The sequence below is a fragment of the Lissotriton helveticus genome, chromosome 4_1 (genome assembly GCF_964261635.1).
Source record: "Lissotriton helveticus chromosome 4_1, aLisHel1.1, whole genome shotgun sequence".
NCBI classification, from domain to species: Eukaryota; Metazoa; Chordata; class Amphibia; order Caudata; family Salamandridae; genus Lissotriton; species Lissotriton helveticus.
Window position 1 is genome coordinate 2064395163 of NC_136063.1, and position 13748 is coordinate 2064408910.

General features: G+C 43.0%; 1 protein-coding gene across 3 annotated transcripts in view; it reads left to right on the forward strand.

Annotated features, from left to right (window-relative positions):
- GRIA3 (glutamate ionotropic receptor AMPA type subunit 3) overlaps positions 1-13748 on the forward strand; it is a 1208798-nt gene that overhangs the window by 920194 nt on the left and 274856 nt on the right. For all 3 annotated transcript variants that reach the window (XR_013610694.1, XM_078688743.1, XM_078688742.1), the window contains exon 12: positions 4764-4962. Coding sequence is in view for 2 of the 3 variants with exons in the window: in XM_078688743.1 (XP_078544869.1) it covers positions 4764-4962 (199 nt within the window). In the remaining variant the exon portion in view is untranslated. The remainder of the gene's footprint in view (positions 1-4763; positions 4963-13748) is intronic.

The window sequence follows — 13748 nt, forward strand, 5'->3', positions numbered from 1 at the left end:
AGCCATGGCTTTTCTGGTCCTTTAAGGTGACTCAACAATGTTCCACTTAAATCAGGAACCCAAGACATCATCTGCAGTAGAATGGCATATTTTCTCTTTTCCCTCACACCAATCTCAAGCATTATGAATCAAGGCTTTTACTCAATTCAACAAAGTTCATCACTTACACACCTGCTGTAAAGGGTCACTGCCCTCTAATCAGCCATAGTCGAAATGATAGCTCTGTATGCTATAACTATGGAGATGAGACCAAAGTTATTGTATGTTTGAACCCACCTTCAGTGACTGATTCTTACAAATTTTCCAAATGCATTAAGGTGTTCAATGAATGAATTGATCTGAGCTGTGTAAAGACTAATCCTTGAAATACTTACATGTTCCTGGTTGGCTAAGACACAAAATTCTACCTTGAAGCTCTACAGATATCTGAGCTAGGTTGATGCCCCTTCTGAGTAAGTTTTTGAAAATGTTGAAGTCTTTTTTACTTCAATTTCTCAGTTTTTACTCAGATAAATGATATAGCAAAGGCAGGTTTCTTTCACTTAAAATGTTGTATACACTACTATTCCCATGTACTGTCCACCGTGAGCTAAAACATCCCAGGCTCTTGTTAAATCTTATCTGGACTATGCTAATAGCACCAATCTCGGTATTCAAAATCTGCTTCCAGGAATTTAACGCAAACTCTTTTCTAAAACCACACGATACTGGCCTTTCCACTGCTTCTTGCCTGTGGAAGAACTTGTTCAGTTCATACCTGTAGCTGCAGTGCTCCTTTCGGAGGAGGTGTGGTGGTGCAGTCCACTTGCCAAAGTAAATGCAGCGCAGCCATCTATCCATTCAAACATGGCTGCTTGCCATATACCAGGACTCACAGGACAATGCACAAGGGAAAACAAACATGTGATGGGTGAAATGCTTGGATTAATCTCTGCCACTAGTAACTTGTGGCCATATTCCAGTCTATTCTTTATGCCCATTGTCAGGAACCAGTCATATGCAAATCAGCCGAGGTCCTGCTTCAGTAAAACAGTCCTGTCTAATCTACTAGTCCAGATCCCTTCCAAACAGCAAGGCGAGCAATCTTAGATTTCTGACTATTGGGCCTGGTCAGTAATGTGCACGTGAGTCCTACAGCATAGTGAGCACGGGACCCCTATCTGTGGAGACCCATGACACTTAAGGTGTTGCAGGGAGTTAAATGTTAAAACACAGTGCTGATTTGCAGGGACCCTGCTTTATTGTAATTCGCTGCTGCTGGGGCATTGGCATAATTGTACAGAGGTAAGGGAGTAGAGTACATAAGTGTGTTGGGAACGTGTAAGGAGAGGTTGGCCTTGTGCAACTCGGGTAAAAGTGTTTTTGCTGCTCAAGAGAAGTAGGTGCACTGTGAATGGCACTGCAAAACCAAGGTTATTATGAGTCTTGAGACAACAGAACGTTTTCACAATTGAAGAACAGTTAATTAAATTATAAGAGTTAAATAATGTCATGGTAGGTGTCAGGAGGTTAGTTGCATGAAATACATTTTAAGAATGTGTCAGAAGAAAATCCGGTTTCTAAAGGTTTTCACTCATTTAAAGAGAGGCAAATTTACTTTTCACAGCAAACTGATTCGCATCAGGAATCCTTCAAATCTATATATATTTGGTGATCTAACAAATTAAATTAATTGCAAAGTTTCAAAAGTATTTAAATTGTCACATTAGATGCTCTACTTTAATTTTTGCCAGAAGATACTTAATTATGCTCATATACATCCACAAAAAAGCCATATGTCTTTGGCAAATTTCTTAGGTGACATTCCTATGTAACTCATTTTTCGAGGATCCTGTCTGCATAAAAGTCTTGTGCTGGACAATGTTTGAAGTCCCGAGAAGTGCACTGCACAACACTACTGATTGGTAATATCACTCACCATGAACTGAGACCCCTAGAAATGTGTGTACTTCCCTGAGCTGATATGTTTTAAGGCATGGGCTAAATGGGATCTGGCCCAGGGCCCCTGATAGCCTTCTCTGTTCTGTAGAGTCTTGCATTGATGGCTTCTAATAAAACTGTTTTGAATACAGTTTTCCTTTAATATATTCTTAATGTGGGTGATGTGTGAATCTTTTAGGGGCATCAGCAGAAAACAAATGTGCTTATGTTTCATGCAATATCCATGAATACATTTCTTTTAGATCGAAACCGTACTTCGCATATGAGAACATGGAGGGTAAAACAGACATTATTTTCTGAAATATTAGTGAGCTGCTGCTGTGTTAACACACATAATATCACTGGATAATGAATGTAAACATATTTAGAATTTGGCAGTGTGTCTGTGCACAGTCAGTGAACTGGACGAAGAGGGAATGAAAGACCTGAAACTGGGTCATAAATTCATAACTCATCCGAACAGGGGCCCCAAAATACTTTTGACTCGGGGCCCCCATAATCATTAAGATGTTCCTGTCTCTGAGGTGTTCACAATCCAAGTGATCCCTTCCACATCAAAAACAACAGAAACATATATGCAGCTATTAAGAGGTATTCCACTTTTCTGCTATCACATTAACATAAAACAATATTGCATACCTCATACAGTTGTAATGGACAAGAAATCACAGGTTTTGACTACCCCTCATGACCCAGCCACTCATACTACACCAGTCAACAATACATGTTACACACTGCTGGTGACACTTTGATTGGATTGTCGTGACCACCTGAAGCAAAAGGAAACAGTTACTTGGTTTCATTCACTCCAGATTAGGCCTTCAGGCACCCTGCGGCACCATCATGAGTGCAGGATCACTATCCCCCCATAGGCAAAAGACTGTGACACCGGAAGTTGCTGTGCTTCTAAATTGGAGAAAGGTTTCCCCTTAGGCGGAGGTGCGAGCTGCAGTTGCTCCAGGCAGATAGCCATAGGTGGACACAGGGCACAACAAGACCCCTCAGGTCCAGTCACAATATTCTCAACAACAAAGTACCTTGTGCCATGGGTCCGGGGAGAGAGAGCTGGCAACCTCGGATGGAGGCTGTGATGTCAGGCACTGTCACCCTCTTAATCTGGAGGTCAGAGACAGTCTAAGCTTCCAGCTCGGGTCCTGCAGACTCAGAAAACGTCCCCAACATCCCTCGAACACCACACTCTATGGAGTGTGCGCTAGCATAGGTTTCCGGTTGCAAGCACAGGTCCCACGGACTCAGACAACATCCCCAGCACTCCTTGAACTCCGCACATTCCGGCATCCCAGGCAGGTTGCTGATCTTTATGAGCACACTCCTCTGCACAGTGTGATTATGGCGTGCATCAGGACTGTCCTTGTCCCAACCAACGATCACTTCCACACGTTTCTTCCACCCGAGCGCAGTCCTTACAATCTCATGGAAACAGGGAGATCCTTTCTGTCCCGGGGATCTTGTAGATAGGAGGCCAGCCAACCGGCCCTTGGAAAGTGCTTAGGGACCCGGCCACAACTGCAATTAGCTGCAGGCCAGCAACATCCAGGCAAAATCCACCAAGTGATAGTCCCCTTCCTGGGGTACAACAATCCCCAGGACACCACAAGCCTCCGGATAATCCAGTTGCAGTCCCTCCTGCCCCAATGGTTCCTCTTGTTGATGTCCCAGCGTCGAACCAGCGTAGTATGGTTCCAATCGCAAAAGAGTCTCTAACTCCTGAGCGTGGAGCCACAGTACTTATACCAACAATGGCCTTTGAAGATGAGATCAGTTCAAAAGGCCCCTTTGAAATGCACAGGTTGTCCTGTCTGCCATCCTACCTGGGGATGATTGAGCAATATCTCCATCACGTTTGGTCATTTTGGGCAAGAACATGAGTCTCCCTCCAAAACTGTAGTACAAATCCCATGATATTAAAGCAGGCTGTAATACCATCTTGAATCTGGGGAAACATCCTCCAAGTCAAGCCTGGATAACTTTGTCCCTGAAAAAGCCCCTAAATTATGGGTTCTAAGGATGATGACCATTTAAGTGAACTGATTTCCACGTTATGTACAGCGATTGTGGGTTTTAAATCTCATGCTACAAAATATGTTTAACAAAAATATGGGCAACCAAAATATCAACAATGTGTAAGTAAGTATATGTTCAACATAATTAACTCCACACATATGTACCTCAACAATATAGCCCTGATTCGCAAAGGTAAATGCAACCTTGTATGTAAATTTGTGATCTTTTCCTATTTTGTCCTATCTCTTTATGTGCAAGTCTTTGCCACGAGTGCAGAGACTTTGAGGTTGTATAGATACTACCCATAAGGTACTTTTGTGTATAGGAAAAAATCATAAACTTACATAAAAGTGTAAGTTTACCTTTGTGAATCGGGCCCAAATGTCATTATGGTTTGTATATGTGGAGTTAACAATAGTTAATCTACACTTACCAATATATATTTACCTCAACGATATTTTGATTGCCAGTAATTATTCTAAGATTTTACTGCAGAATAATATTTTTGTAGTCAATATTCTAACGTTCAACTATCAAATGGGCCAGAAACATCATAAGGTCTAGAAACTTGATATAGTTGACATACGTTTTGCAAACAATATACCTGATCCAGCATATTTGCAGGGTTGTACGTTCTTTCATTAAAACTATTTCTTGTCAAAATTAATTTCATATCTTTTTCTTCACTGTTCCTGTTATCCTATCCATGAGAGATTGACCTCCTAATTCCGAAGCCTGGCGCAAGAACGGAAACCAGATAAAAGACCCAGCTTCCTACTCTTTCTGGTTTTTTATAGATCCCTTTCGGGGCGCATCGTTGGAGGAGTCTGGTGGTTCTTCACCCTAATCATCATCTCTTCTTATACCGCCAATCTTGCCGCTTTCCTAACCGTGGAAAGGATGGTGTCTCCCATAGAAAGTGCAGAGGATCTTGCAAAACAAACAGAAATTGCCTACGGTACATTGGATTCAGGATCCACCAAAGAATTTTTTCGAGTAAGTGCTATTGGTTTGATAAAACTATACTTTCCTTTTCATGAGTGTTATTGATTGCATTTTTAAAGTAAAATATCTAAGAACGGTGGAACATTGCCAGAACTAGAGTTTGTTTTTCTTTGCGGGGGGTAGTAATGTTTTTTGTATTGTGGTATTGAAGGTAAAAAATGCAACCCTGGGGAAACTATTATTGAATTAAGAAAGTGCATTCAGTAGACCAGGAATGCAGGAGCTGGTTTATATGGATGAGTCTGTCAATTATTGCCAGGATCTTAAGCGAGTTAGCGTTAGCTCCATTCCTAGTGGCGAATGATAGCCCGCTCAGCCCTTTTGATTGGAAAGAGAGAACAGTGTTCATTTCCTTAGGTGGGTGAATGCTTCCAGGGAGTAAAGGATGAGACACTTTATACTGAAGCACCTCTCACCTTAGGTAATATAGGAGATTGTTGTAGGGAAGGAATAGAGCTGCAGCAAGTCAATTTGAAAGGGCGGCTGAGACTGTTCTCCCGCAGGCTGATCCCTACTATCTTGAATTACGATCTTAAGCCACATTTAAAATGTCAGGTGGTAATTTGTTCCAAGTACCAAAATGCCATCTGATACAGATTGTGATCATCTGGTTGCATCTTGGGTACAACTGAGAATCAATAATTTAAGCCTGCCCTCCTCTGCTTACTACTGTGTGTCTTAGTAATATCTATGTTCTTAATGCCTAATGGGAAACCTTTGCCTTCCTGTGTCTTTACATTAGGATTAGCTAGTGAGCTAAGCGTGTTTATTGTTTTATGTTTGCAGTAATTTGCATTACAGCATCTCTCTGGTAAATCAAACCGCATACACCCATGTTCACATGGTGCACAATAGCGCTGTAAACAATGATCACATTTGGAAAAGTGTGCACCATTGTGTTAATTTCAGGATTATCATGTAATGTGTTTATAACTAATGTTTGGTTACTCAGTGCACAAAAGGGAGTGGTTTTCGATAACCTTATCACTTGGGGATGATTTTGTACTATGCCTTATTCTCCTTGGCGCACATAGATTGCATCATTCCCGGGAATTATGGATTTTATCCAGTGGGGGTTGGGGCTCTAGAAACGATCTCCATCTCACCAGCTAATTACATTTAGAACTGGGAGTGCTTGAAAGTCTACAAATATTGCATTTTCCATGCACTTGGGGCCAGATGTACGACCATACCATTTAGCGAGTCGCAAATTGCGCTCAGTTGCGAGTCGCAATTTGCGGCTCACAAAATGACATGTACAACAGTGTCAGAGACACTGTTTGTGATTCTCAATGGGGTCGCAATTGTATGCCTCATGAATATTAATGAGGCACTCGCAATTTGCGACCCCATTGAGAATGGCTAGGCCTCCCAGGTATGGTGGCCTGCTGGGCTCAGCAAACCTCCATGTCTGGAACTGCTTTTAAATAAATCAGTTTTTTTTTTCTTAAATGCAGCCCGTTTTCCTTAAAGGAAAACGGGATACATTTAAAAAAATAAAAATAAAACGTTTTCATTTCATTTTTTAAGGGCAGGTAGTGGTCCCTGTATACACAATCTACCCCTAAAAAATATTTCCCCCTGCATTTGCGAGTGCTTTACCACCCTTCTCAAAAGGGTGATAAACGGCGACTGTTTTACGACTGCAATTGCAATCTCAAAACAGTCTTACATAGGGCTCAGACTCGCTATTAGGAAGGAACGCCCTTGGAACGCCCCTTCCTAATAGTGAGTTACTAAAAAATTGTGACTAGCTAAATAGGATTAGAACATGGCCCATATGTATTTTGAATGCGCAAACGGGTCTCAAACCTGTTTGCCCATGCAAAATAGAGTCATACATCTGGCCCTCTGTTCTATTTTTTGCAAGTGCAGTTATCACAAATTAGTGGTAACTGTCTTTGCAAAGCAGTGTGCAAAGGGTAGCAGCAAAAGCATACAGGTCCACAAACTGTCTGACCATGTGATTCTCCCTTACTAACCGCCAAGATCAGAACCAGGTGGGAAAACCCCACAGATACCCAGAGCTAATATCTGTAGCCTAGGTGGTTTTGTGCTTGTTATTACACCTTGGGTTTAAATGAATACATTTATGCCCGATTATAATTAGACTGGTATCCCATTTCATGCCCAGAGCTACTACACTGTGTCAGAAACAGGATTACAAGTTGTGCACAAATTGTGCCTGGTGCACATCTTTGGCAAGTGAACTCTGGCACAAATCAAGTGGGAGAAAAATTACACAAAATGCTAGCCGTGCAACCTGAAATGGGGCAATACACGCCCAGTTTATGTGCCATTCATCTTTTCTAGATGTCAAAATTGAGAACGGGGCAAATTATGCACCCTCGAATGGCGGACTCGGCACAAACCCATAATTGTGGCCTGATTGAAATCAGGGCTTCAGTCTACAACCATGATAATGAATTAGCCAAACTAAATCATCAAAGAATACTGCAATATATTATGAATGCTCTTTGCTTAAGTAGCAGTCACCCCATAAAAGGTGATAAAAATCTGGGCATCTTAATGCGGCCCATGCCTCATTGTTACTTGGGCAATGCAGAGAGCTGCTACCAAAGCCTTCAATTCTACATTTTCGAAGAAAGTGCAGTAGAACATTTAAACCAATGTTCCTAATAAAAATCGTTTTGGGAAAAGTATCTTTGACATGGAAAATAAATATATAATATAAATAATTAATATGAAACAGGATGTGTGTTTTGTGATCCAACAGACTTTAATGTTTAGTCTATTGAATGATGGAAGACAATTCTTTCCATATAATGATGATGTAATTCTAGAGCAATACAGAAGAGACAATTTTGAAAAAAAGGAAACACTCCATCCATGCTGGTATGCACATACAATTTATATGCACTGGGTTTTCCTGGCATGCACTCAAAGACTACACCACAAATCCAGAAATCCGAAGTAGCATGTTTAGGGTCAATGTGCAAATGCATTCTACATATTCTCTTCTTCTTTTACATGATAAATAATTTTTCTAAGTAAAGCAATCTCTTTCTCCCTATTTTCAATTGGAAGATGGGGGTATTTAGCAGACTGAGTGGTTTGAATATGCACTCATCAAGATAGTAGAATACTCACCGGAAATCATTGTGATTACTCCCAAATATGTTATTTTGTTGAATTGAACCACATTGGTCCTATTCTGAGACATGATTGGTCACTGAGTCAGTAATTACAGACCCACAATTACGAACCCAAGCAGATCACTAATTCTTTGGGTGTGAAAGTACCACAGTGTTTCGTATCTTGCCTCTGAAATGGGGAATTGCTATGGGAAATGAATTCTGGGATGACTTCAATGGACATAAATCACTAGCGTTAACCTAGTGACTATGGCTTTGGAAAAAAACAGAGGGTGAGATAGTAACACATGTAGAATACTAGACATCCTGAAATGCGGATGAGCCAAGCAACTGACATTACTGACTGAATCAGGAATTCAGAAAAATTGGGACTGAGGGTGACTGCTGAGACCATATCCCATGGCATTCCCAAGGGAAGTAAGAGCCATATATGGCCCCTTTTGCTTACCATTTTCTGTACAGAGACAATATTTTCTTCATCCTTATGTTTTATTTCAATAGATAATATGTTATGTTATGTGTATTGGTAAAGAGTTCTATCACCCGTCAAGGTATCCTGGTGCTGATCAGGTGTATGTGTGGGGAGACACCCATGACAACGTGGGCTTTACACCGCACTGCCATTACGACGCTGCCATCACAACGCAAGTCGTTACAACGACTTGCGCTGGATGGCGCTAGATACTAAGGAATAGTAGATTTACTATTCCAACACCTTCCCTTCTGTTGCGTAGGCCGGAGTTGGAATAGTAAATCATACTATTCCAAAATCCAGCGCCTACAGCGCAAGTCGTTGTAACGACTTGCGTTGTAATGGATGCGTCATAATGGCAGCGCGGTGTAAAAGCCCGCATTGTCATGACGTACATCCTATGTGTGCCTATCCGTGCACATAGCAGGTTAGTAAATTGAAAAGCCAGTTCTTCTTGCTCTTGCGCAATTCAAGAAGAGGGGGGCGGCTCTGATGTGGATTAGGAAGTCATTCCACCCTTTGGAGCCATGTAAAAGAACGCTCGTCCTTCTGACACATTCTTGTGTATGCATGGGATGTGTGCAAGTAGGGGTCCTGTGGAGCGGAGGTGGCTGGGTGGTAAGGACATGCAACTGTTCAGGTAGGTGGGCTAGAGTTGTCTAGTGCATTGAATGTGTGTGAGGAGTTTGAATTGAGCGAGTTTGTGTAGTGGGAGCCAGTGGAGTTCCCTGAGGTGTGGTGTGATATGAGGTATGTGTGGGAGGTTGAGACTGAGTCTTGCTGCCAATTTCTGGGTGGTTTTAAGTCTTGTAGGGAGTTGCTGAGTGATCCTGTAGTCCAACTTGCTGGTGACGAGGGCATGAGTAACTGTTCTTCCAGTGTTGCTTCGTAGTCATTTGAAGATCTTTTCAGCATCTTCAGGGTGTGGAAGCAGGATGCCCTGATGGCGTTGACTTGTGCGGTCATGTTTAGTTGGTTGTTAATTATTATTCTGAGGTTCCTGGCATGGGTTCAGGTGTGTGGGTCCCAGTTCAGCGGGCCACCAGTTGGAGTTCCATGGTGTGGTGTTCTTGCTGAAGATCACTACTTCATTGGTGTTGAGCTTGAGGCAGTTGGCTTTCATCCAGTTAGTGACTTTGGTAATGTAGGCAGTGCAATTGTTTCTTGTTTGTGGGTTTTTTCTGAGAGAGAGAGTATGAGTTGTGTGTCATAGTGGTAAGAAAAGATGTTGATGTTGTGTGCGCAGATTACTTCAGCCAGAGGAATCATTTATGCATTGAAGAGGATGGTGCTGAGTGATGAACCTTGAGGCACACCACAGTGGAGTTTGCAGGCTTACAGGGACTAAGGTGCCAGACTGACAACTTGTGTTCTGTTAGGTAGGGGCAGATACAGTAGGGCACAGGTCATCTGATTCCAATTTCATTCAGGCATCTGCTGAGGACAGGGCCGGATTTAGAGCTGGTGGCGCCTGGTGCGATAATCAGTTTTGGCACCTCCACCCCCGATGAAGCCTCCTCGGATTCTTTCACTACCACCAGGAAAAAGTGCCCTTCACCTTTCCAGTCATAAGTTATTGCTAAAAACGCAGCCCCCCACCCTCGGAGGTCAGTGCCCCCTCCACAGGTCAGGGCCCAGTGCAGCTGCACCGGTCGCATTGCCCTAAAGCCAGCCCTGGCTGAGGATGGGGTGTGAAATTGTGTCAAATGCTGCAGAAAGGTCCAGGAGAATGAGGGCTGCCATGTCTCCTCTGTCACGGATCATGTGGATGTTATCTGTGGTGGAGATGCGTGCTGTTTCTGTTCTGTGGTTCGGCCCGAATACAGATTGTTTGAAGATTAGGTGGTTGTTGAGGTGGTCTGTGAGGCCTCGGTTGATTAGTTTCTCTGAACTAATAAGAATTGGCCCCATTACTTGCATACTACTCATCTTCTTCTCCTTGCTACAAGTAGTAACCTTGCAGCTCCTAAATTTCTTCCACTCTTTCTAGTGCATAGGTCTATAGTTTTAAAGGAAACCATATACCTCTTCATATTCCAATATTTACAAACACTCTTACTTGTTCTTAGTAGTGCAAAAACACGACCCAAAGGCACATTATCCATAGTAATGAATCTATTTAAGGGCTCAAATATCCACAGATCAATTTTCTGTCAATTAGATTGTCCCATTTGTGCACACACGTGGCATCCTAGGCACACCTAAGTTAAACTTGGGAGCTACAAAATTTGCTTCATAGGTACCTGTTTATAAAGGTAAAATTGATCTTAATGATAACTTACACATGTTCTTATGCCCCAGTTTCAAGAACTGCTGATTTGTGGCTAGAGAATGTGTTCTAATTCCAAATCGATCGGGAATTTCGATGCAGTAAATTTACACCCGAAATTTCCTACTCTGTGTGCATTGGTAATTTCGGGTGCAAATGTATTACTCTATTCCCGGATTTCATCTGGTTGAGAAATTGATGTTCCCACACAGATTTCTGTAGGTGTTTCCCAAATTTCAAACCTTTTTCTGTGGCTATATTGTCCCGGTTTGACCAGGCAACTGTATGCACGAAAACACGCATGGTAATTCTACATTACTCAGAATTCACGATTCGGAAAGACACCGCTGAGTTGAGAGTAGCTCGAAAAAGGCTATAAATCCAGGCTTCACCACCCCCCTCCACCTCCCGCCCCCACCCCTCCGTCGTGTTTGTCACCCCGGGCTGACACAGCTTCCTGGGCACACACACACACAGGTTTTTGAGCTGCTGTAGGCTGGCTGGTCTGGTGTCTGTCTTGTTGCAGCCGCGCCCGTGTACTTCACAGGTGTTTAAAAGAGCATTTACTTGTTAAGGAGGCTTTGTTGTTTTTTCACCCCTTCTAAGAGCCCCTGCATCTCCACTCTGCCTCTTGCTAGAAGAATTAGCCCCCCCATCCCCTCCAAAAAATTGTATTAATCCCCCCCTGCCAGAAATTTTGCTCTAGTTGCGCCTCTGTATAAGCCTCATAACTTTTCCCCTTAGGGTGAACCGCTCTCTGGCAGTACTGTCAAAAAACTAACAGCCAAAGGCAAGTGAGAGTACGTGACGACTTAAAGGAACACCACACAAACCTAAGCCGGTAATTACTTCCACAGTGTGATATAATGCTATTCATGCAGGCATCACTTTCAGAAAAAGCATTGAAATTTAGCAGCATCTGCTTCTGAGCAATCACAACACAATTCACTACATTTTCATTTTTTTTCTTCTTCTTGTGAATGGAAGAGATTTCCTCTGTATAATAAGACAAAAGAAGCGAGCGTTCTGCCGACGGCAGTCGAAGAGCGGACAAGGCATGAATATTTGATTCTGCAGTTAATTGTCCCGGGCTGCGGTGTGGCTCTGGTCTGAAGCAAGAGGCGGGGGGGGGGCGTCGATGTGTCGTTTCATCGCCGTGAAGCGCGCGCTGCTCCCTGCAGAGAGAGGCTGCTCTGCGCGTGTGTCTCAGAAAAGGCATTCTTGATCAGAGGGAACATCTTTTATAGATGTGAGATGCAATGAGTAAGGCTGAAGTGTGAGTGGTGTGAGTCCGCGGGGGGTATGTAGATTTAACGTGCAGCATATTGTGGGGAGTCAAGAGGGAATGGAAAAGCATGTCGGGAAATGCGAATTTTGGAGACATTAAACGCTCTCTCGTGACTCGTGGGGACAATGGATGCATAAAGTAAAGGGCCAGTTATTGAACGGCGGATTAGCATTTTTGTAGGAATATGTCTGGAGGTGATTGCAGTGTGAGAGAGGTTAACTTGCCTGGTTGAAGCCAAGATTAGAACACAGATCTTCTGGTTGCAATCCATCAGCTTACCGGGCCAGTGGTTCCCAAACTTTTCTCACCCTGGCTCCCTTGGCCTATTGGCCATTGGCTACGGCTCCCTTTCATGTTTCTGTTTTTTTGGGGGGAGGAAGTAAGGGGGATTTGAACCCTGCCTCGGCTTGCCATCAGTGTACGTATGTAAACAAATATACACTCAACCATTCATCTGTCACTTAATTATTAAAGGCATTGATTTTTGCCACTCAATAATGGTTTACCTACTACTACACAGTGTAACCAATTTAATCAACCTTAGAATGGCAGTCAAAATTAAAATGTGTATGGGCTGTAACTTTTTTATGGGCAGTTTTATATAGCGCAACATCGACCCAAATGTATTGGAGCACTTTACACGAGCTTCAGTTACATTGTACAAAGACATAAATTTTTTTTGTAGGCACATGGAGATTAAGTGATTTGCCAAGAATCAAAGCACTAACGGAGCTCTTGAGTTTCACAGATCCATGCACAAGTCATTGTTCCCGCACAGGCTTTTCTTTGCATTATGGTGCTTGTAGTTTTGTTTGAGACTATAAATTCAGGACTACGAGTCCCAAAATTGAAAGAAATAAACTGGATTGTACGAGCAAGTGCACCACCTAGTGGGCGCCAGGTGCAGTGCACCCGCCTACATACCAGCAGCCGATGGAATTCCTAATGAATTCTTCTAAGCAAATGTGGCCGTGGCGCCCCTGGCTGGTTTTGGTGGCGCCCTGAGGAGCCACGGCGCACAGTTTGGGAACTACTGGCCTACCCCATACCTGCCAACGCGGGAACAAAATCATCCATGTGAGGAGAGGGCGTGGACTTAGAGGGGCTGGGCTGTATGCCAAGAACTCCCCGGCCAGAGAGGGCCTTCTGCCCTCATCCTTTGCCCCATTGATCTCCCCGCCTTCCACTAAAATAAACAGGAATAAGATATTTCATACAATATAATCGTTATGGGTTCAGAAGTTGCGACAATCATCTGAAACAACAGAGCAGATAAAACCATTTGACCCAGCCATCCTCAGTAGAATATATTTGTTTAAATTAGGAAAGCTTTTTCCGGGGCTCCTTTGTTAACCCATCATCTCGTGTCTGGCCATTTTTATTATTCCTTGTCAGGATATGATTAACTGAGGGCCATCTCCACATACAGAAGAGAGCTTTGCAAAACAACGTATTGCAGCAAATGCATGGGAAACAAGAGGTGCTGAATGTACTAATATGCGATGTTTAATGGTTGGTTAAGACCAAAATGCAGAAACCTGGGGGCACTTTCACTAAACTTTCACGCAACGGAGGGCGGCAAGCAAAGGTGCTGCTCTGCGATGCATGAATGGGAGAAGGCAAAAAGGATAT